The sequence below is a fragment of the Micropterus dolomieu genome, linkage group LG16 (assembly GCF_021292245.1).
Source record: "Micropterus dolomieu isolate WLL.071019.BEF.003 ecotype Adirondacks linkage group LG16, ASM2129224v1, whole genome shotgun sequence".
Classification (NCBI taxonomy): Eukaryota; Metazoa; Chordata; class Actinopteri; order Centrarchiformes; family Centrarchidae; genus Micropterus; species Micropterus dolomieu.
In genome coordinates, this window is record NC_060165.1 from 11,382,448 (window position 1) to 11,405,742 (window position 23,295).

The 23,295-nt window shown below is 40.0% G+C and overlaps 1 protein-coding gene across 1 annotated transcript; it reads right to left on the minus strand.

Annotated features, from left to right (window-relative positions):
* Positions 1 to 11,339: 11,339 nt before the first annotated feature.
* On the minus strand, positions 11,340 to 20,403 carry gxylt1b (glucoside xylosyltransferase 1b). Its single transcript, XM_046072513.1, has 7 exons — positions 20,125 to 20,403; positions 18,506 to 18,716; positions 18,257 to 18,388; positions 17,523 to 17,774; positions 17,167 to 17,290; positions 16,827 to 16,999; positions 11,340 to 13,200 (listed from the first exon to the last, which is right to left on the minus strand). The coding sequence occupies exons 1-7, from the start codon at positions 20,325 to 20,327 to the stop codon at positions 13,039 to 13,041; spliced, it is 1,257 nt and encodes a 418-aa protein (XP_045928469.1). The 5' UTR covers positions 20,328 to 20,403; the 3' UTR covers positions 11,340 to 13,038.
* Positions 20,404 to 23,295: the final 2,892 nt, after the last annotated feature.

The following is a 23,295-nucleotide window of genomic DNA, read 5'->3' on the forward strand; positions in this document are numbered from 1 at the left end:
TGCCACCTCACCCCAAAATACATAATGTAGATAATAGAAATAGAAATTAATTGTTGATATTTCAGTCTGGACTAGTGGTGGACTGTTTGAGGAAATGTAGCTAACAGCCAAGCTAACAGATTTTGTTGTTTTGGCATTCAACACGTTTTTCTGCTCGCTCTCCAGGATACACACATTGCATTTTGGTGAGAAGACCTTGTCACAACCTGGCTCTTGGGCCATGACAAACACACCATTTCAACGGTCTAACCATTTAATTTATTTAACAATAGCAAATTAATTTAATACATAACTGACTTTAACAAGGCGTGTAATGTGCGTATCAGTGGAATTAGTGGTGTAAGGTGTACATGAGGTAAGAGATAGTGTGTGGGTGTTTTAAAGAGCATAAAAGAACTGATGTAACGCTGCCATCCTCATATGACCGGAGGTGTATCTGCAGGAGAAAAGAGGAAGAAGGAGTGAGAGGCATATACAATAACAGCAGGGGTCATCACACACTTCACGGGGACCTTAAACTGGATATTACTAGCTATTTTTGTGAAACTGTGATCACTTTTTATCTTCAGTGATATATAACTTGCTATAATCAATCAATCAGTTTTATTTAAAGTGCTGAATGGTCCCAGTAATGGTCCCAATGGTTCGAAAGTATTGGGGAGTTTATAGCCATCATTCTGAGAGGAATGTGGACCAGTTATTTTGTCTCTAATTGAGTCAATCTTATTTGTGAAAAATTCAGAAAATCATCAACACTGAAATAAGAGCTATTGGCAGTGTGAGTTTAGCAACAGTATCAAAAAGAAACAAGGATTATTTTCATTACTGTTAATCAGGTGGGAGAAATATGCTGGCCTTTGTTTATAGATCCTAAAACTCTCAGCCAAGGCAAGGCAAAAATCTCCTTTTTAAATCTTTTTGTGACTTTTAACATTTCAGTTGAGCACAGCCCTGGCAAACATTGCTAGCTGCCTGGCAAAGGAGATATTTCAGTGGTGGACTGACAGATAGACCTCCCTATATTATTATTTATATTTTTATTTTATTCAGTTTTACTATCAGAGACGTAGCTACTAGTGAGGACACCAAGGACATGTCCTGTCAGTTTACATTCTATAATTTAACATAAATTGCACATGCTGAGTAAAAAAAATAACATTTGGACCATTGTGTAGGGAAATTTAGTGTTATTTAGGGTTAAAGGGGCTATATGCATGTTACTAACACAACTTCTCCCCTTTCCGGTAGTCTTGTGCTTTCTCGTCCCTCTCCTCTCTCCTCCTATCACTTCCTGCAGGTTTTCTGGCTCTGGAGCTGTGGAGTCTGGATCTGTGGTTGTGGGTCACCTGCTGCCCCCGTGTTTCTGCTCGACACCCTCTGCTACGACAACTATTGTTACTAGTCCTATTGTTATTATTGTTATTATAATCATTAACATTACGATTGTTATCATTAACACTACTATACATATCTATACCATTTTTCATTTAGTCTATAGCAACATCACCTTTACTGTCTGTACCTCTGTGTGTGTATATTGTGTAGGCTGCCTCCCTCTCCTCTCTCTCCTTCCATCCCTCTCTTTTTCTCTCTGTTCCTCGCTTTCCCTCTCTCTCTCTCTCTCTCTCTCTCCCTCTCTCTCTCTTTCACCCCCAACCGGTCGAGACAGATGGCCGCCCACCCTGAGCCATGGTTCTGCTCGAGGTTTCTGCCTCTTAAAAGGAAGTTTTTCCTTGCCTCTGTCGCCTAGTGCTTGCTCTTGGTGGGAATTGTTGGGCTTCTGTAAATAACATCATAGAGTATGGTCTAGACCTGCTCTTTTATGAAAAGCGCTGTGAGATAACTGTTGTTGTGATTTGGCGCTATATAAATAAAATTGAATTGAATTGAATTGAATATGTAAGTTTTTCAATGAAATTTATCAAATTTTCATTGCCTTATTGTCAATGGGCTCAAAACTCACTTGTAAATGAAGCACACGCCTGTTTTTGTTTTGTTGATTCAGCCCTGTGCGCGCTCCCGAACCTCTCTCAGACTACAGCGACAACACGGCAGCTAACGACATGCAGTCCACTAACACCATAAAACAACCGGCTCCCAACAAAACACAGGCTCCACGTAAGGATACAAAACAACAATAAAGGTTTATGTGCTTAAGCCCAAACAGGTTCAGATGTTGTCGAGTAAGAACAAAGTGAGCATTAGTAAAGCTGCAGAAACACAGAGAAAGTTAGCTCACAGGCTAACGCCGAACAGTTGCTAATGTTATCCGGTGCAAAGTTATATAACGTTAGCTTTGCATATTACTTAACCAACTAACGCGACTCATGTTACTATCCTGTGTACCACTGTTGATTTAGCCTACAAGAAAGGATGTAACGGTAAAAAGTAAACGTGGATCGATTTGTTTACTAATGTTATAGTGATGCAGCCAGGAGCAGCCAGCTAACGCTACAGTAGCTCAGACCTGACGCTGTTTGCTTCGTAACGTTCAGTTTAGGTTTATTGTGGTTTTTTTATACAGTCTATGGGTTTTACCAATAACGTTACTCAGGTACACAACTTCTCCACCTCAGTCGCTGTAACTAACGTGACCCACATAACATAAAACACTGTAACAAAACGGTCACAACAACCCAGAGGAAGAGCCATCCACTATCACTAGTTACAATAAAATTACTTACTACAGTCTAACTATTATAAAGTGTGACACAATCTCGTTTTAATATCCAGTCCAGCTCACTAACCGTTTCGTTATCATCCAATACATGTAGCTATGCTGACATTGCTGAGCCTCCGGTGAAAGATACACAGATAGTAAAGATAGTTACTGAAAGCAGCAGGTGAGCTACGATGTAGCACGTCGGCTAAATGCAGTAAATGTACCGTGATCATGTAATGAGCATGGATTAGTTCAACCTGCAGCTGATAAAACTATTACTGTAATGTTGCAGTGGGAGTTTACCTGAGTTTCCAGTATATTGTGTGAAGCCGTCTCCCTGCCTGACTATAGCCGCTGTCACTCTGCCTTTTTTCGGGAGTATTGTGCCAATATGCGGCTTGCTGTGCTGAATGAAGTAACGTTACTGCGCCGGTGTTGATCTGCCTCTGAGACGGGAACGTCGAAGTAACAGAGCCTGAACATGTCTGAGAGACAAGCCACAGCCTGCATGCTGGTGTTCCTGCGTTTATTGCAGGATTTCTGTACGAAAGCGGTTGTGTTTCGGATTCTGCTCACTTCAAGCGAGCACGCGTACGAGCACACGCTTGGTTGCAATCTTAGAACCGCACCGCTAGTGGCCGCTGGAAACTACATAATGCCCCTTTAACAATTAAATGATGATATATTAAAATATTAAAACTGTGGCTATGGCTATGTATGTGTAGTCTATTTTTATGTGTATAGTATATTTAAACTATGTTTACATTTACAGTATTCTGCTATGAAATTCGAGCCTTTTGGGCACAAACATTTAGAATGAGACTAATAAAGTTCTGTGTTGTCTTAAAACAGAGAGCAGTTGTCTCTCAGGGATTCATTGGCAGGAGACTTGACTGTTAATGAAGAAACCGTCTTTGTCTTCTTAAACACTTCATGGCCTTGCACAGTATTTTGGTATTGACCTTTTATTTCACTTCTTCTCTCGTCCTCCCTCCCTCCTGAGGGAAAGTATGAATCCATCTTTGAGGTAGGTAATCACGAGTTTTCGCAATTATATCCTTTTCTCTGTGTTCCTTCGTTAGGGAGACCTCGTTAGTCCCGTGTGATGCTATCAGTGATTGATCACAACATCAGCCTCATATCCTGCCTCACATCCTCCCTCCGGAACATCAAGAGCGCTAAGCCCGATAAACATCACTGATAAACTGAATGCGTTTGATTACAGCAACCTGCCAAGATGCTTATCCATTAGTCGCTATGCATTTTACTCATTGAAATCATTTAGGAGGCATAAAGCAGTCGGTGATGTACGTATGTTATGGCAAATCGTCTTCATGGGTCACTGCTTTTACCTGGGGAAATAAAAGAGCTGTGAACAGATTGAGAGACAATCGAGTCTTCCACTTAGTAAGGCACATAACTAAATTAAGGTATTTGTGTTCGTGTGTGTGTTTGTGTATGTGTAAGCCCTTAAGGCACACTTCAACCTGTTATTCACGTAACATAACGGCGAAGTAAAGGGCTTTAATTAACGGAGTGGATCCTCATCGTCATGGGAACAGATGTGATAGGGTGTTACTGACGTGTTTTGCCACCTTGAGAGGTTTGAGGATCACACGTTGTGAAGCGCTGCACGCGCAGACACACACGTTATGTGCTGTCATCACTTTGTAGCAGACATTTGGCCTTGTCTTAACAGAGCTTTAGAGCTTTACATGTGTGTCCGAGCAGATCAATAGGTGCTCACTATAAAATGGACCCAGGCGTAAATTAACACACCAGGGAGCTGCCAGAACAAGACACCAGGACGAGATTCAGCAGAGTGTAATTTGGATAAAGTCACATCAGCTGCCTGAGTGGTTGGGGCGTGCAATTTGCTGTACTATTTTCATATTTATGATAGAAAGTGGGCTTTTCTAATGTGATGTGTAAACACTGCATTATCATTATTTACTTGATTCAACCTTGCAAGTGAGTACGGCTACTGCAGCCTGTAAAAGCAAAAATGGTTCCTCTTTCCTGGCACAGCTTTACTTTGCATGCATTTGTTATACATGAAAACATGATTATTCTAGGTTGTAAAACCATTTATCACATAGTATATTTTCAAGTGTGATGCGGTGCTGATCCTTGCACTCCATGCTGTTAGCTAAATGTAATTTTGGTGATCTAAAGTGCTATCATCCACATTTTACTACCACTTGTTATAAACTGTTTAAGATAAAATGTTTAAATTATGTTTTAGATATGTTTAAAAATGTTTTAATATTCTTAGCTTGTTCGCAAAAGCTCAGACTACGATCTAAAGTGTGTTCAAAACAAAGCCAACACAGTCGCAGGATTTCACAAAACATTCAACAACTCCACATCATTGTTGGAGAACATTTCAGCTTTAGGCTAAATTAAACTAAAAGCGTGTGCCAGTTCTAAATGTTATCTAATAATTGGTAATGAACCAATGAACAACAAAGGTAATTGATGATTAAAAAACTCTTCTCGTCTTAAAATGAATGTATTTTATTAAACCACTGACAAGGAAGCAAACCTTTACACAACAGTGGCTACATAGGTTTTTTCTTGCTAGTCCTCTGCCAGTCTACTGTAGATATACAAGAAAACAAGGTGATACAGAGAGGCGTGTAAGGCGTCTCCTGTGTGAGATAGTGTGATTGGCCGAGTTTGAGGAAATGTTGTTTTTCATGCTAGCTAACAGTGCTAACAGCAGAGCTAACAGATTTAGTTGTTATGCTGTTGGCTACGGGCCACTGTAGCCTGTACACCATAATAGACTCTCAGTGAAACCAGTTAACATCTCATCATCTTATTCCTTGAGTGAACTCATATAAAAAGGTTAAACTAGAATATATTAAAAGATATCCCGTGGAGTTTTCTTATCACAAGTTGCACAGTGAAGCAGTTTAGTTTGTTTTGTGCACATATGACTTGGTAGACATTACCCTCGGTTTCATGCTATTGTGTGCAGTGTTGCATGAAGCTGACTGAATCTTTCTGTGACTTTTAACATTTTTGTTGAGTACAGCCCTTGATATAAGCATCCAAAACATTTGTTGCAATTTTTTGCCATGCTCCACTTATTCTCTGTTTTCAGAGAAAACCCACTCTTGTTCGCTCCATAGCAGGGATACAAATGTTAACAAAGTGTTTAACAACACACACTCATAGATGGCAGTAGGATTTCAACTGCTCCTGGCAACATCAAGCTGCAGGCCACTCATATAATCTGTATGCAGCACTGTCATTTAACATGTAAGTTCCACGTATTCATGATCAAAATTAGGTTGAAATTGCATTGGTTAACGTGAAGAATAGACTTTCTAAATCTCTGTCTATCACTGTCAAGGAAAATTATTAATTAAGTGCAACCTCTTCTTGCATCAGCTCTGACACACACACACATACAATAGACCCTTTAACGCCGAAATAAGCATGCATGCAAACACACCTGCTTAGATGCATAGGCCTATAGAGTAGCCTACATACACAGGCTGAGCCGACACATGCACACACTGTCACCGTTTAACACACACACACACAAATATGCCCACAGACAATAGCCTGCAACTCCCCTCCGGCCAGGCAGGTAATTGCAGTCTATGGGGGGACAGGTGCTTCCACAATAGAGTGCCAGTGTCTGGGCAGGCTCTATTCAGTGCCACTGTAATTATCTAATTGAAAAGCTTGCAGGGGAAACAGAGAGAGAGAGAGAAAGAGAGAGAGAGAGAGAGTGTGTGTGTGTGTGTGTGTGTGTGTGTGTGTGTGTGTCTGTGTCTGTGTCTGTGTGTCTGTGTGTGAATGAATGTGGAGAGTTGGGCTAAAAGAGAGCAGAAAGGAAAAGATAAGCTGTGAGCATTTGGAATACAATAAAGCTGTACACTTCACACCCCACACACGACTACATATACTCACATATTCACACACATGCTTCTGTAGCATAATTTTTTGCATCCACAAACTAGTGTTCACATGAGCACACATGTATGACCATACACACACAGACACACACACACACAAACACGCACTACGGTGTTTTCTGAATCAGATCTCTCAGGGGGGTAAATACTGTGGAGCTGTCATTGAGGGATGGAGTGAAGAAGGGGGCAGTAATGGGAAATCTATTGTTGTGCGATGAGGATGTGGCAGGGAAAAGAGGAGGAGGGTCAGGGTATGCTGGGATATAAAAGTGGCGTGGTCACTCTCATTTCTGATGTCAGCCCCGCTATCTCAGTGCCCCCTCTGCTTTGGCTTGAAGTTTTATATGGGATCTATAGAGAGGGGAGAGCAGATGGGGTTTGTGTGTTAGTGTGATGGGTGAGTATGGAATTTCTGTGTATATATGTGTTGTACACATGTGCATATAAATTTGCAGCTTTGTGTTCTCTTCCTGCAGCATGTGCTTGGAATATTTTGTGCTAGAAATAAGAGTTAGATAATAAGACTGATAACACTCAACTCTATAAAGTGAAGCTGGAGCCAGCAGCTTCTTACCATAGCTTAGCATAAAGAATGGACACGGGGAAACGGCTAGCTGGCTCTTTCCAAAGGTTCAAAAAGTCATAAATGCATCTCTAAAGCTCACTAATTCACAATATGTCTAATTTATTTTATCCATACAAAAACTTAAGTGTAAAAGTTTTGTTTAGTCTTTACGCAAACCGTCTGCTGGCTGTAGCCTTGGTAGCAATCGCTGCTAGCTAGAAACAGTTAGCCCAGTTCAGTCCAAAATAAAATAAATCTACATACTAGCACCTCCTAAAGCTCTAAAGCTAATTAATATTTTTTGGTTTTATCTTTACAAAGTGAAAAATGTGTAAAATGAGTTGCTGCCTGCTGGTGGTAGCTTCATATTTACCATGTAGACTTCAGAGTGGTATCGATCTTGAAAAAGCTGTCAAACCTTTTCTTTAAAACAGAAGTGACTAATACTCCAACGATTATGGAGCTGTGTTCTTTTGACACCGCTGCTATCATTTATATTTAGCAAATCCAGGTGCTCAAACCACTTCAAAACCCCACTGAACATCTATTTTGTTGCAAGCTGTAACTCGACAGCCTCACATTCTTGACGAGACAATAACGTCTCGTTATTGTCCTTGGATGCGTTTGTCTCACGGTGGTAGCAGCCTTGTTTTGGCTCTTATGTATGCCTGCAGTCTAGTACAAAGCGAAGGAGCTCAAATCCCCAGGGCTAGAATTTTCCTTCGCACAGGCTCACACTGGCGTTCTTGAAATGTTTAGAGGTGAGAACTTCTGCATCACAAGCCGTCTTTGAAAACATTCAGTTGCCATTTCTTGAACAGCATAAAACATATGAGCATGTTTGATGAGCACATTGGGTATTTTTGTATTCGTAGTGTGGTTTGTCTTTGGAAGTTTGCGTGCCCTCTGATGGGTGCAGGAAAAAAGAAATCAGGCATTAGAAACTGGGTCAGACACTGAGGTGGATTTCAAAGGTGGATTCTTGTAGAAATACTGTGAAAAGATAAGAATTTAGGAATCACGGGACAGGGGATGGCAGGTTAAAATAAAAGATTGAAAAGGAAGGGAAAGGGAAAGGAAGGAAGGAACATCCATACAAAGTGATGAGGCCGAAAACCAGGACGAGGACCACATATGGAAGAAAGCCTGATAATGGTTCGGGATTCCTGAGTCCTGGCTCCCCTGAAAGCAGCGAGATTTTGCAGAAAGCTGGACAGACATACTTCGGGTTGGCTTTGTGGCATTTGCAGTGTTGAGTCTGACAAACACACACAGAAAATAAGCTGTGAAGTAAATAAACCAATCTGCTGAAAAACCCATCACTCTCTTTGTCTCTCTCTTTATGTCGTATTCACTGATTCACTGAAACAGATTCTGTGTCAGCGTGAGCAAATATGTCATATTCCATCTCACTGGGTATCAAACGTACCCTGTAGTCGCAGACATGTAAATAAGAACCGCAGAACATGACATTCTGTTTGTGGGGAACATTCCGGCCTGTGTGCCTCTCTCTCATCTCCTACAGCAGTGATGTGTAGACCCTATTACAACATGTAAATGACCCCCTACTGTGCCATCTAGGAGTATGATATGATGAACATGCTCAAATGTGTGGAACAGGAGTCGTACATAGTATAAGAGCGAGTGTGTGTGTGTGATGCCTCAGCCCAATACCTTTGCTCACTGTAGCTGTATGCGTGCATTATGCATCCATATACTGTTTGTGCATTACATCAAGCTGTCAGAATTAGACATTTGCTGTCTTGTCTTTCTATATCAAGTCACATGAATGAGAGGAAATTCTTTAGATCAAAGTGTACATACTATATTGAAATAGTTTATTATTGAAATAGTTACTACTTTCAAATAAGGCCTACTTATACATAGGTTTGTAGTTTTAACTAATGCTTTATAGACCAGCAATAATCCATTAATAATTACCACATTTGGGCTGTGGGTTTGACTTCCAATGGACAGTTTGCTGCAGATGCTCTGTAGTTCTACAAGTTGTCAAAATCAATTTTTGAATTATTTCAATCCATCAATACTTTTATATAAATGATCGATGAAATTACCATGTGCACTGTCAGAGGTGCCACTCACAAAGATGGATCCACAGAGAATTATTGCCCAACTCTGCAGTTCCACTGAGCTTTATTTAGTTTTAGCGTCTCTCGGCTCATTGGTTTTATTTTGATTTTACAGTACTCAAGTTAACTGTTTTGGGTCACTATCGTACTGTCAATGCTAAAATCTCAGATAAACCCACTGTACGCTACCTGCCCAGCACCAACAGTAGATAGACAAAGTTAGCAACTAGGTGATGAACATATTTAAGCATTTAGCTTTGAACTGATGGGGACGAAAAAAAGAGCTATAGGAAGAGTGAATATTGGACTCTGGTGACTTAAAATGTATGTTAATATTCTCCCAGTCTGCTGGATGTCTAAATAGGCAAATGTTTGCTAACATATTCACCATCAGGTGTTGCAAAAGTTGTATTTAAGCCTTTAGGTGCTTTGGAGGCAAGATCTGATAAATGCCACAGTGATCTCAGTTGAGGTGACTCCAGAATCTATGTGGTCATGTGTGAGCAGGTATATGCAACATCAGATTCCTCCTCGATCAGTGATGATATAAACATGACCAGGTAGATTGCTCATGCTGCACCTGTCCACCTCATTACGTTCTGGTGCTTTCAGGTTTATCTAAAATCCATCTATTTATCCTCATGTGAAAGAGAAAATTAGTTTCTCCACTTTACACATAGAGTCCTTTGTAGCTCAGTGGGTGTTTTGTAGCCTTAGTGGTGGTTTATCCTATTCGATCAATGAATACAGTTCATAATTAGCCCACTATTTTATTTGCAGCTACACTGTACTTCCACCAAATGGTGCGCATTCCTGGAATATGTTTGTTTCTGTAGAAATATCTCCTTTTCTGTTTTCTTTTGATGATACAATTTTGAGGTTCAACTCTGTTGTCTCTATCCAAAAGATAAAGCTCTGAAGCTACAGAGTGCCCTAATTGCTATATTGGCTATGACAGCCTTGTTCTTTTCTTTCATCACTAACACACTCTATCAGCCTTTTCTCTGTCCTCCCACTATGCACTCGTCTCTCCTCTTCAACATTTTGTCCTTTGACAAAAGAGAAAAATGGCCAACCTTACCAGGATTTTAAATATATATATATATATATATATATATATATATTTACTCTGATTCTCTATCACAAACACACTCACATCCATTTCTGTGACGTGCCCATTTCCCCTCATCTTCCACTCTGACCCCACCCTAAACACTGGATGTCCCATATTTATTTTAAATAGTTTCTCTCTCATCTGTGATGGCACAAAAGAAATAAAAATCAGAGTTGTTTATTACTATATAAAATATGTAGTTTCAGGGAAGTGAAACCTTGGAGGACGGTTGATATTGAATTTTTCAACATGGTGCTCAATTCAAGCCATTGTCTCCCTCTCCCTGGGGCCCCGGCCTGTTACATGTTGCATTTAAGCACACAGGTCAATAAAGGTAATTGATAAGCTCTCATATAGATATATCGTGATGAATGAAGGATATTTGCAGTGCAATGAATCAAACTACCTCTGGAGCCATAAATGGATGGTTGTACCCCCACCTAATGGGAATAAGCATAAACTCATTCTCCATAGTCAATTCCACAGTGTCACAAACAGCCACCTATACGGATGCGTTATTGGTCCATTACATACACTTTATGAGCACCTCACAGCTGGAGCAGAAATGGTGTAGCTCCACTGGTGGCCTAGTCATAGATTATTGGGACGTCCATCTGCCCAAGGAGGCAAAACTAGCATAGCATCAATCTTCTTCTCAAGCTAGATCTTTACATAATAAACCAACTAAGATACCTTATTTTGGTAAAGAGAGAAAAACCTAATATGAGATGTTTGCATTTGCCTGATCCAGGTCCATTTAACAGAGGACCTATGACTTTAAATATTAACTGAAAATGATAGCAGCAATTTTAATTCAAAACATGAACATAATGATTTACTTATTTTATCAAATCATTCTTTTTCAAAACTGTTATAAAGTATCAAAAGAATATATTTGATTCCTAAGTAATAGTGGACAAAGGTGGCAAAAAATGCTACACACACACGATCTGTAATGTAAAAACAAACAGCAATTTAATTTTTCAACACAATGACACACATACAAACAAGTAAATAATAACATTTTGATTTCAAATCTTAGTGTTAAAAAAAAATACATTCAATGGTGCAAAACCAATAATTAAAAGTAATAAATTGAAATGTTTTGGCATCAGGAGACGGACTTGTAGCTTATTCACATGTTCAATAGCAATTTTTCTGCATTACAAAAACAAACTTGTGTGGAGTCACTTGACCTGACATCACAAAACTGTAAAACGGACATTATACAACACAAAAATGACCCGCACCTGCTTTGAACAACACACTATATGAATCACCCCATTTTGTTACCTGTGTAACAGATAAAATAACATATCAATACTAAAACATTTACTCAGGAACAGTACTCTGACAGAGGTTTCATAAGCTCAACCCCCGCCACTGTGGAAAATCCCAGATGAAAAACTATTCCAGAAATCATTTAATCACTTTACACTGAGAATATAATTTTTCCATGGGTGTTCTCTGAAATTACTTCTCTCCCATCTTGTTGGTGATGAAGTGGTTTCTGAAGGTTCAAAAAGTGCATACATCCCTAAAAATGCGCCCTGCTGAAAGCCTTTGTCCAGTTCTGATATGATTTGTCTCTTTTAATAAGAGTGTTTCACAAGGTTCAATAAAATCTCCAATATGGAAAGTCAAGAGCTACTCTTCCAAACTTTTACAGATAATTAGCACCATGATAAATAGTCAGTAACCTAAAGGCACTGAAAGGGGAAAATTACCTGGAAGAGACGAGATGCTTGTTGGTTTTAAAACAAAAATTAAGTTTCCATAAAATATACAATGCTGTGAAATTCTGTAATAAAATCACTCGGGGGGGGGGGATACATACAATAATTCAAGGCCAACTGGCGTTTACACTCGATGTCATGCATTTACATCAAACTCTTATCCAGAGAAATAGAAACAGGTTAGCAGTTTCTAGTCTCAGGTTACTTTTGCTACATTTACGCCCAGCATCCACTCTACTTCTGTGTTTTCTAAGTCCTAAAATGGAGATTTTGAAAATGCTGCTGACCACATTTTAGTATAGAACTCCGGGACTGTGTTGTGTTTGAACGGGTGGAAACGGAGAAATTTGAAAACAGTGGCACAGACACCCACGTTCACTTCTTCGTTTGGTCTTATCAGTAACAACATGTCAAGTGTATCAAGCCAAAACATTAAAGCTATGTCTTATACTCATGTGTTAGCAGAGTAGACAATCTGCTTCCTGTTTACACTGACACTCGCACGCCCAGTGTACGTGAATTGTCATGTGAGTTTTCATCAAGTTATTATTAAACTTATTATTAAACTTATTATTGTGGACGTAGCCTCAATCTGAGACAATCCCAACTGTCTTACAGAGCTTAAAGCAGCTGTTCACTAAGATAATCTAAAAGCTCCACTCTTTAGTTGTCCACTTAGTAGTCTATGCATCTTTGGACAACTTCTGTTCATTGTTTTTGAACAGTGTGCCAGCTAAAAACACATTTACAACTCAGAATATTTTGTATATCTGTAGAAAGATCTTGCTTTGAACAGCAGGATTCAGCTTGGATTGGATTCTTGTGTATGTATAGTGTGTATGGCCAGTAACAACTACCACTGTAACTTTTCTTCAAAGTTAGACTAAGGCGAAGTCTCTCTCCTGTTGGCCTCTGTCCCATCATTGTGATCCATTTCTGTCACCGTCCAAGCGGAGCCTTCCTGTTGATGTTTGCCAGGCTGTGTGCCAGCCGCTTGGTGAAGAGATGGTGGGACTTTCCACAGTAAGTGTGTGTTGTCTTCAGCAGCTCCTCTTCGAGAGGATCCAACAGGGAAGTCACTAGGTCTGCACCAAAAGAGAACTGGAACGACAAAACAATCCATTGGTTAGATTTAGTGTGATTAAAGTAGCTTAGATGTTCTAGAGAGAAAATCCATTTCCAAGCACTGAATATTTATTTTGAGAATAAGATCCTCATTTTAAAATGTACTGACAGAGACATTCAGGTAATGCAAAGCATTGTGCTTTCAAAGAGCAGAATAGATACTTGATAAAACCAGGAAAGTGCTGAATATAAAAGGCAGAGTGGCACGGACGTTTGTATATCCGTCTTGTCTCATGTTGCCAAGTTAGATGACTTGTACTCTCCTGTCTCTCCCTTTTTCTTCAGAGAGCAGGAACACGGGGGTGGTGGTTGTCTAAAGGTTGGAGGAGTGGGCTTGGAAACATAAAATGAGCAGCTGAAATCCCAAACTACTGCCAAAACTCTCCCGAGGACAGCTCTCAAACCCCCTGTTCCAGTGGAATTGATCAGGTTCCCTCAGGAAGAAAGCAAAGAAGTGGTGCTTTGGGTTGCATTTGGGCAGGCAAGATATCTTTGCCTGGATAAATTAAAAACTAAATCTGCAAGGCACACAGGACTCAGATGGGACTCCAAATCTAATCTGATCGGTCAGCTGGGCACAACATAAAGCAACCCACGTTGTTGGAGTCAGTTTTATGCTATAGGCTTACCGTCCAGTGATAACTGGGGATTACAGAAGAAATTTCATGTCTTCCCAATAATGAAGGAGCCTTTACAACGCTCCGAGGAAATCAAAGGGGAATTACCATTTTTTATGCCAGCTCATTTGCTTGCGATTGGGTCCCTGATATTGGGTCACAAAGAGTGGCTTTTTTATGAGCGCGCGCACACACACACACACACACACACACGGTCATAAAGTTGCATTTACAGTTGGTGTATTGATTTTTGTGTGGCTGATGGGGCACTGTTGGTGTGCAGACTGCAACTCTAAATGTACCGCCGGCTGTAAAAATTTAACTGCTGCTTCTTGGGCTCAGCTTCTTCTTGCAGCGGAGGGAGGGAGAAGATGCTTTATGACGGACAGACCGCTGTGGTCTGTTTGAGACACAGGCCGGCGGACAGACAGGGAGGAGCGCTGCCGTTTGTATTCCCATTTCTTTGTGTGAGGATACAGGGCATGGACACTGATTTATGTACATTTGTCTCCAGTTTATTAAGAAAATTAACTGATATGAACAAAACAAAAAATCTTTAAAAAAGGTAGAATTAAAGACTTGTTGCAACATTAACAATAGATAAACAGCTGATTTATCTGTTAGTCTTTAGTCTAAACTTAACAACAATTTTGATTATTGTTTATTAATTTAAGCCATTCATCAAGCAAAAAGGCTCATTATTCACTTGTCCCAGCTTCTCAAATGTGAGGATTTGCTGCTTTACTCCTTTTTATAACTGTAATGTGTTCAGATTTTAGACTGTTGGTTGGACGAAACAAGCTGTGTAAAGATGTCACAAAGGGCTCTGAGACATTTTGATGCTTGTTTTTCACTATTTTGTGACATTTTAACTAATAAAATTTTAAAACAATCATTAGCTGTGTGTGGCCCTACATAAATGTCATGTTTTCCTGCCTTTGTCTTACTGTGGACATAACTATATTTTTTTGGCGATGAGTAGGAAGTTTGCAATTATGCTGACTAACAAAAAGCTAGATTGTGGCTACTTAGCTCGGGTAAGTTATATCAACTTCAATGATCATGTAAAGGAGTGAAAACAACAGAAAACAAAAAATGTGGGGGGAAAAAAATCTCCAGTGGTTCTCCAACGGAGACAGGTTGGCTCTGATCAATGTGCCTCAAAGTCTGCGCATGGTAACTTTACTCCCCTGCACATTGGGACATGTTATGATGTTGAGTCATTGCTTCTGGGCCTATTGTTTGTGAGAGCCAATAAACTTATGTATGACTCTAAACGTGAATATTTCCCAGTAACTCTTATATAAATTGTGTAAAAGTGAGTCTGTGTGTGAGTCCTCTTTCCTGTTCCAGTTTTCTGAATCCTCACACTAACCGAGCTGCCAACGTAGCACTGTTCTGTTAGTTATTCACACCATAACACTACACAAAAAAAGCCTGAGGTTGTGCTGCGGATGAACAAGCAAAAAATTGGATTAAATACTCTGTCCAGTGAGATAAAACACGCAGAGGATTAATCTATACTCCTCCATCCTCCTGGAAAACCAGACTTAATCACATATCTATGAAAGTGCCAATACCTACATAGACTTTTGGAAGAATGCGTGCTATGGGCCCTTAGGAGCAGATACAGCGAAGGTTCATGTGTGTCTACGGATGTAATTGATCCTGTCTTATAAAGCTGTAGTTTTAACTGCAGGCCATGGATAAGGTATAGATCCGCCATCGCTCTGATTTATGTTCAATGCTTTGTTAATAGGAAAGCAATGAGACTCCCAATGTTGATGGCTTCATTAAGTAAATGCCACTCGTGTCGTCAATATCATTATACTGCTGGTAAACATCCCATAAACATCCTCATGGGGGAAATTAGCTTTCACTCCAGCCCTTCTGAAAATGGTGGAGATTTGTGTTTCCCAATGCGGACAATATGGTGTCACTAACACTTACGGCGTTTGGGGTCGGCACCAATCCAAAATCTCATCTAGGAGGGTAAAGAAAGAGGGCAGTGGAGGAAAGCAGGCGTGTCACTGGGGTTATAAAAGGGCTCCTTCCATCAGCCGCTGTGTTCTAAATTACACTTACAACACTTGAGAGACTGGTGAACCTTTTGAAACTTTGGTGTACTCAAGAGACCTTTTTAAGTGCTCTTGCTCATTTTAAGTCACTTCTGGTAATTCCCAAAATGCCTTTTGAGAATTTGCCTGCTTCCAGTATATGCAGATGGAAACAGAAATTGGAATCCAGTAAATCTTGTGATCATAACAAGAAAGCAAGTGTTTCCAAAGCTGCATCCTTTACTCAAGATAGGCTGCAACATGAGGATGCCTTTTCTCTTCATCTACCATAAGTATCTGCCTGTATAATGTGCGTGAGTTGTAAAAACACAGCATAGGACAAATCCATTGGAGCCTCAGGGCCAGACAGTAAAACTTGCTTTTTTCTGTTCATATTTTACATTACTGATCATTGGTTTGGTTTTTACATTGTAGGTGAACTGATGAACATCCTGATACGATATCTTGTTGACTACATCTAATTATTTTTACAATAATTAGAAGTGAAATAGCTTACAGAGATGCAAGGGCATCTTCAAGAGCTTCTTTTACACGTTTTGCACAAGTCTGTGACGAAATTAACAATAAAAGGCAATTAAAAAGATTAATGGTTAGTTTTACACACAGAGGCCAATATTAGATACATCAAAGCAGATCAATCTTGGCAGTTGGTGCATCAGCTTGGAGTTCAGTGTTAATACAGATAATGTGAATGTCTTTTATTTCCTCCTTCTTGTAGGGAGTTCTGCATTTTAGTGCCAATTTTTCCTGGTATGAGCAGTGCACTAATCCCACCAAGCCCAATCCATGTTTGGATGAACATAAAAAGAGAGTACTGTAACTGCATTCACAAAGCCTAAAGAAGTAAACTATAAGTGTATTCAAGCATCTCACATACATGAACACAAACACACAAAGGCATGCCCACCTTTCGTATGGCCTCGTAAACAGCTCTGAAGGCTGGCTGCTTGTGGTCGTGGTAAACTCCTCTGTTTCCATGTAGTATGTAAATACCGTCTTCTTCAGCTGACGCACAGTTACTGCCATAGATACAATGATCCGGACGGTAATTCCACTGGCAGGGAAACTCCAGCAAGCACTCTGGGAATAAAGGTGCACAAACACAGATAAATGACAACAAATCAGAGCTACAAAGAGGGCATCCTGTAGACTTTGACGAGTGTGAGAAGTATTTCTGTCAATATGAGTTTATTAGTCTTTGGAGGCTAAAAAGGCATTGTGTGTGTTATGTTAGCATGCAACCTTACCAGGGTTGTGGTGAAAAATTATATTCAGAAGGTCCTGGTCTCCCCAGGTTATGTTGAGTTTGTATTTCTGAAGCAGAGGCATCAGCAGCTCCTCCCAACGCAGCCCCACGAACGTCATGTCATTCTGTCAACACAGATATGTATGCACAACATTCAAAAAGTAAAGTCAGCCTTAACTGTGTCAGGATTTTGTCAAGTGTTGGGTGCTTCACATTGCAACAGGATCACATTGAATCCTATCACAGACCACTACAACTGCAGAGGAAGGAGGACATCTTGTGGCCAATCAAAGTATTACACTAACACAGTAAGCCCAACAACATGGTGAATGTGTCTTCAGCATTCAGCAGCCCTACCTTAAAGAACATGTCCCTCATCCTTGTCATGTTCATGAGCATGACCCCTGAGTTGATGCCCGTCCTGCCGTAGAAAGGGTGGCGGGCGAAGCGGTTATACCAGGCGATACGGGGCTCCTCGTGCTCCGGGGCCATAGCAGCCAGCTGGGAGGAATTAAACCTGGACAGGAACGCCCACAGGCGGTCTACAGGTTGCAGGAAGAGGATGTCTGAATCGACATACACGATCGAGTCCACGTCTTTTAGGATCAGCTGCACAGATTTTTAAAAAAGACACAAAGACAGATGTCACTTAGGACAGTAATGATGCTCTCCAGTGTTTTTAATTGGATATGCTACCGTTACGTTCTGCAGTGAGATTAGCCTCAGGGTAACAGATTATAAGACATTCGCTATCTTGTATAAAAGGTGAACTACAATGATTTGGAAACATTACATTTCACTACAGTGCTCTTTTATAATATATACAAGCAAAATACAGTTATATTTTGGTTTGTATATTTTACTCTGTAGATTTTACAGTATAAATTCACAAAAAAATGGCACCTTTAAAATTGGGCAATCCCAATTTCACTAGAGGATTTGAACAGCACTCCAAGTTTTCCAGACCTTGATTTTCTAACTTTAGTTATGTTTTTTCTTTAAAAAGAACTCCAAAAACAAATAACTGAGAATATCAGATTGACGTCAGATAAGTGTTTCCGCAGTGGTTCTTTTCTCAATAAGACACTCACAGGTAAAAAGAGCCTCTGAGAAGCGCAGGGTTTGAAGAGTTTCTTCCACTCGGCAGCGTTCTCGCTGGGGAAGCTGATGGAGTAGACAGTGTAGTTGAACCTGGAGCGAATAAAACCAGGCCACGACTCCAACTGAAACGCAGATAACTTATTAAGTAGCTAGTAGGGACAGATAGCATAGGATACGGTCAGGCAAGCGATTTGAAGGTCAGATTCCAGACTTTAATTTTGAAAATATTTCCTACTCACGGCTTCCATGAAGCTGGCGTGCAGCTGATCTTCAGCGAATATGTGCAGGGAGAGGCGTTTGATGCTGAAAAGCACCGCAGACTTGATCATAGTGAGGGTCTCCTCCAGCCTCTCCCCGCAGGCCACCACGGCCAGGTGCATGGGAGGTTCGGGTGTGCTGTGAACGCCGCCACCACCCGCCACCCCCTGACCACGCTGACGCATTATGTACCTGAGTAAGAGGATGGAGAGTTGGACAGATGTTGTAATAAGTGAAGTTTCAGAATTGTTTAAATCACGCTTTCTTTGCTAGGAGACTGAAGAGATTTTACAACAACCCCAAGTACTCGAAGTCAGAGTATAATAATAACCTTGTAATACTGCATGGTGAGCACCTATGCGTTTTGGCAAAAGGCTTCATCATGGTGGCGTAGGTGTCAGGTATTCTTTCTTCTTAGCATTTGTTATGACCCTTGACACCAAAGGGCACATAATTTAAATTATTGTCTATAAAGCAAACGCATACTCCACTTTTCTATTTATGTAAAAAATATTACTGAAAGACATCAATGTCAAGCCTCCAGAGGATCAGCATTAGGCCATTTTAGCAAATCATCTTATTATGCCACATAGAGAAATTTATGTGACATAAATCCTTTAATAGCGAATCAGTTAAGTGGTTTGACATTAATTGTCAAAAGCTAAAAAAGAAAACTTTCTTCTGTCTTAAATGACTTTACTCCGATTAGAGTTTGGCTGGGAATGACTACCGTCTGGGTGGTAGCCACACACCACCAAACTCGGGGAATAAACAAGTGCAAGAAAAAAATCATTCTCTGGTTTCAGCATCTCAGATGTGAAAAATTGCTGCTTTCCATTGATATTTTGTCATAGTAAACTCGATGCTTATGTTTTCTAACTTCTGGTCAGAAAAACAAGTAAATTGAAGTTAGCACTTTAGGGACATTTTTGTAGAACCTGATAACAAAATACTTATGTAGTAGGTACCCTGTGGATTTTATCTCAAATAGACAGTCCTGGCGCCAGTAACCTCTGTAAGAAACCGGTTGTCTCTTCCATTTAACTTTATTAGCTACTCCTCCCATCTATCCTTCTCCTCAAACTCGATCTGGCAGTCAGGTGTGACAACAAACAAAGCTTGATTTGCAACTGCATCATACATTAAACACTTGATTACATCACAGTATTCCCTTCAACATGATGATGTATTTATCCTCCATCGACTTTCATCAGATTTTTACAATGAAAATCTGGCAAAAGGTAACATTGAGGCTGGGTTGGGCTGTGGGAGACCTACTGTTTTGGGGCTATTCTTCGTATTACTAAGTTATAATTGTATACATTTTAGTGACGTATTAATCTTGGAACAAACAAGTCACACACCTGTCCAAGTCTCGCGTCATTACTGTCTTGTAGAAAGACGTAACGTCAGCTATATGAAGAGAAGGCTACTTTTATCTGCATTGGGTCAGTCAGCGTCACATTCCTATGCATCAGAAGTGTGGTACCTTACAGAGTAGCTTACATATCTCCACATCTCCGTGTATCGCACGAAATATATCTATTTTGAAACAGCCGTACCCAGTTAAAGCATTAAAGACCTGAAAAGCCAGTCCTACCTATTAAACCAATGTGGGTTTTGGGGCCCAGTTTTGTCCACCGTCCCTCGCCTGCCTCCGGGTACTCTCGGTGGGTTGAAAACCCTCTTCAGTCCGTTTCCTCCGACCGGCACGTCTGAGTAAAGCAGCTTACTGTAAACATACAAGCCCGAAAACACGGCAAACACCGTGCACAAGAATAGTGCACGAATGTAACGCCGCATTATGGAGTTTGAAAACGCGACTCGGAGCTAAAGTCATGACACAGAAACTAGCGTTTAAAAATAACCGTGAAGCTCAACGTAATAGTTACGCACTTCCGCTAAACCTTTTGAAAATAAAACTCTTACAAAGAGGTGTAATTACGCCCTCTGGCGACCATGTTTAAAGCTCTACAACTATCTACCCACATTTCCTACTTGTCAAGTTAGGAAAAAAATGCTTTTGTAGCTTTATATGCTTGTTATTTGTCTGATTGAACAGAAATAATGAGTTAATGTCTTGTCCAGTAAAACACAATGGTAGGACTGTATGTGCTTATATCCAAATTGAGCTCCTCTTCTCACTAGATTACAATACTTTGTAACAAATTAAATACAGAGAAACAGTTTGACAATGCAGAAAACAATGTGACAAACATAACTGCTCCACAGCTGGGTTTTTTGGAGCCTACATTATATTAGGCCTATGCCTTTATGCTCATTTTACGTATGTTTGATACTGGATGGTCAGTTACGGCATTTATGCACTGTACAATTCAACAAAGCATTTGAAACATGAGTTAATGTTTATTTAAATATTCCTTATTTTTGTATATAAATAGAGAAACACTTTCATGAAAATGTCCGCGACTATGATCTAATTAGCTTTTTTCACATTTTAAGAGTACGTTTTATACTTTTACTTTGAAGGCGATAACAAACTTCCGGGTCTTATCCCTATTCAAGCCATTTCACTTGATGCACATGATCATCCAACAGAAGCAGGAGGTCGGGATCTTAAATGGGGGAAGGGTGGGAGCGATAAGCAAAGTTTATTACCCCCCCCCAGGCTCCGTCTGTAGCAACTTTCAATTGATTTCACCTCTGAAAAGATCCATTCATGGCTTTAAATGACCGGTGGTCTTTATTGTAGTGGCTCCACTAGACAACAGACCTGAACGTCAACTGCATTTTCATGTAGCATAGGAAAATAAGGTTACTGGCTAATGTAGTGGTTAATTAATTAGTGTGTAAACCATAACATATGACCATAACTGTACGCCTATATCATTCTGTTGTGAAGATTTCTGCCTCAACTATGTTGTATGCACAGTTTATGGGCCCAATCTGTTAGGTAAACTCTGAACCTGAACCATGTTATGTTGAAGATAAGCAGCAGTTATTAGGTCGTTCACCAGGTGGAGCTAAAAACAACAAAAAAATACTCCTCTGCTTATAAAAAGCCTAGACGAGCATACAAAAGTAAAATTGTATGCATAAGAAAAGACATGTTTTGTTGGAATTTTGTTATTTTCTTATTCAGACATGTAATAAACAAGTTCACAGATTTGAAAACAACTGAGCATGGCAAAGCAAAGCAAAACAAAACAAAATATCAACAAGTGACACTGACATATTTTTAAGTCTTTCCATTTTTGTCACAACCAAATAACAAATGTCCATCCAAATAGTTCTCGCGAGTCCACACACCTAGTCCCAGCTAGTGCAGTGAATCTATGAGAATACGTCTCTGACACATTAAACGATGCTAACAAACTAAGAGACATAGCCTGTCCCACAATATACCGAGACCATAATATTATCATGCCATGATGGTTCTCAGGATCTGTGCTAAAATGTTAAAGTAAAAATCTCGACAATAACACTGGTATGATGGATAATACAACCACATCAAAACATTGTAGTACAATATTTTAGAAATATCCATTTTATCTGTGTAGTACTCTACAAGTTTTATAAGTTATTGTGTAGTTAGGTTGATCTATAGTTGTTCTGCTGGGAGTTTAGTAGATTCTAAAGCTCCCCCACTTTGCTACATCAAAATGGAGAAATTTAAACAGTTTCTTAAGTCCATCACACCGCAGGCCGTCGCCTGCACAGCTGATAAATGTGCATTACCAGAAGTCAAAGCTCTCTTTCTGCTGTACAAGCACCATGATGTATCCAGATCGGGTCCACTGTGGGAGCAGAACAGTATGAGCGCCCTCTGGTTTTCCCCTGGTGTGACACTGAGCAGGTGCGGCCCTGTTTGTGCAGCAGAGATTTAAAGGACAATACCGGTGTCGTTTACAGCTACAGCCCCTTCACTACCTCCTACATTTAGTTGACAGTTCCTCAGTCATTGTGCATTCAACTTTTTTGTGTAATGTTTTTTGCTTAGATAGTATCTCATTCTGTGGGTGTCATGTGACTGACAGTAACAATGGTATAACATTATCATGAAGGATGTCAGTGATTAGACACACATTTTGTCTACAACATTTACAATGTGACAGATAAAGTATGCCTAAGTTTCACATTGATGGTAACTAATTACAAAACTGAGTTAATCCTTGAAGCTGCATTAAGTGATTGATTTGATATTATGGAAGGGTGTAAATACAGGAAGACTGAAAATTAAATTTAAAGAAACAAAGCCCTGAGAGACAGATTTTAGCTGTTGCGGCTTATGTTAGCAATAATTGCCTACTTGTATATCTAGAATACATATACGAACATAAGCATCCCTTTGGATTAGTGTGTCTGGCCTTCTGACCAATAGTAACCAAACATATAGCTCAGGTTTGGGTGGCACTTGGCTAGTAGATAGTTAGCTAGTAGCTGGTATTGACCAAACATCTAGCTCTGGTTTGTACTGTACTTGGCTAGTAGATAGTTAGCTAGTAGCTGGTATTGACCAAACATCTAGCTCTGGTTTGTACTGTACTTGGCTAGTAGATAGTTAGCTAGTAGCTGGTATTGGCCAAACTTTTAGCTCTGGTTTGTACTGTACTTGGCTAGTAGATAGTTAGCTAGTAGCTGGTATTGACCAAACATCTAGCTCTGGTTTGTACTGTACTTGGCTAGTAGATAGTTAGCTAGTAGCTGGTATTGACCAAACATCTAGCTCTGGTTTGTACTGTACTTGGCTAGTAGATAGTTAGCTAGTAGCTGGTATTGGCCAAACTTTTAGCTCTGGTTTGTACTGTAC

Excerpts from the sequence above, each read along its gene's own strand:
- gxylt1b (XM_046072513.1), bottom strand. The coding sequence starts at position 20,327 with ATGCGGCGTTACATTCGTGCACTATTCTTGTGCACGGTGTTTGCCGTG. Across the intron at positions 18,389-18,505 it reads ACGCCAGCTTCATGGAAGCC|TTGGAGTCGTGGCCTGGTTT; the intron begins GTGAGTAGGAAA and ends TCTGCGTTTCAG. Across the intron at positions 17,775-18,256 it reads CTCAGAGGCTCTTTTTACCT|CTGATCCTAAAAGACGTGGA; the intron begins GTGAGTGTCTTA and ends AAATCTGTGCAG.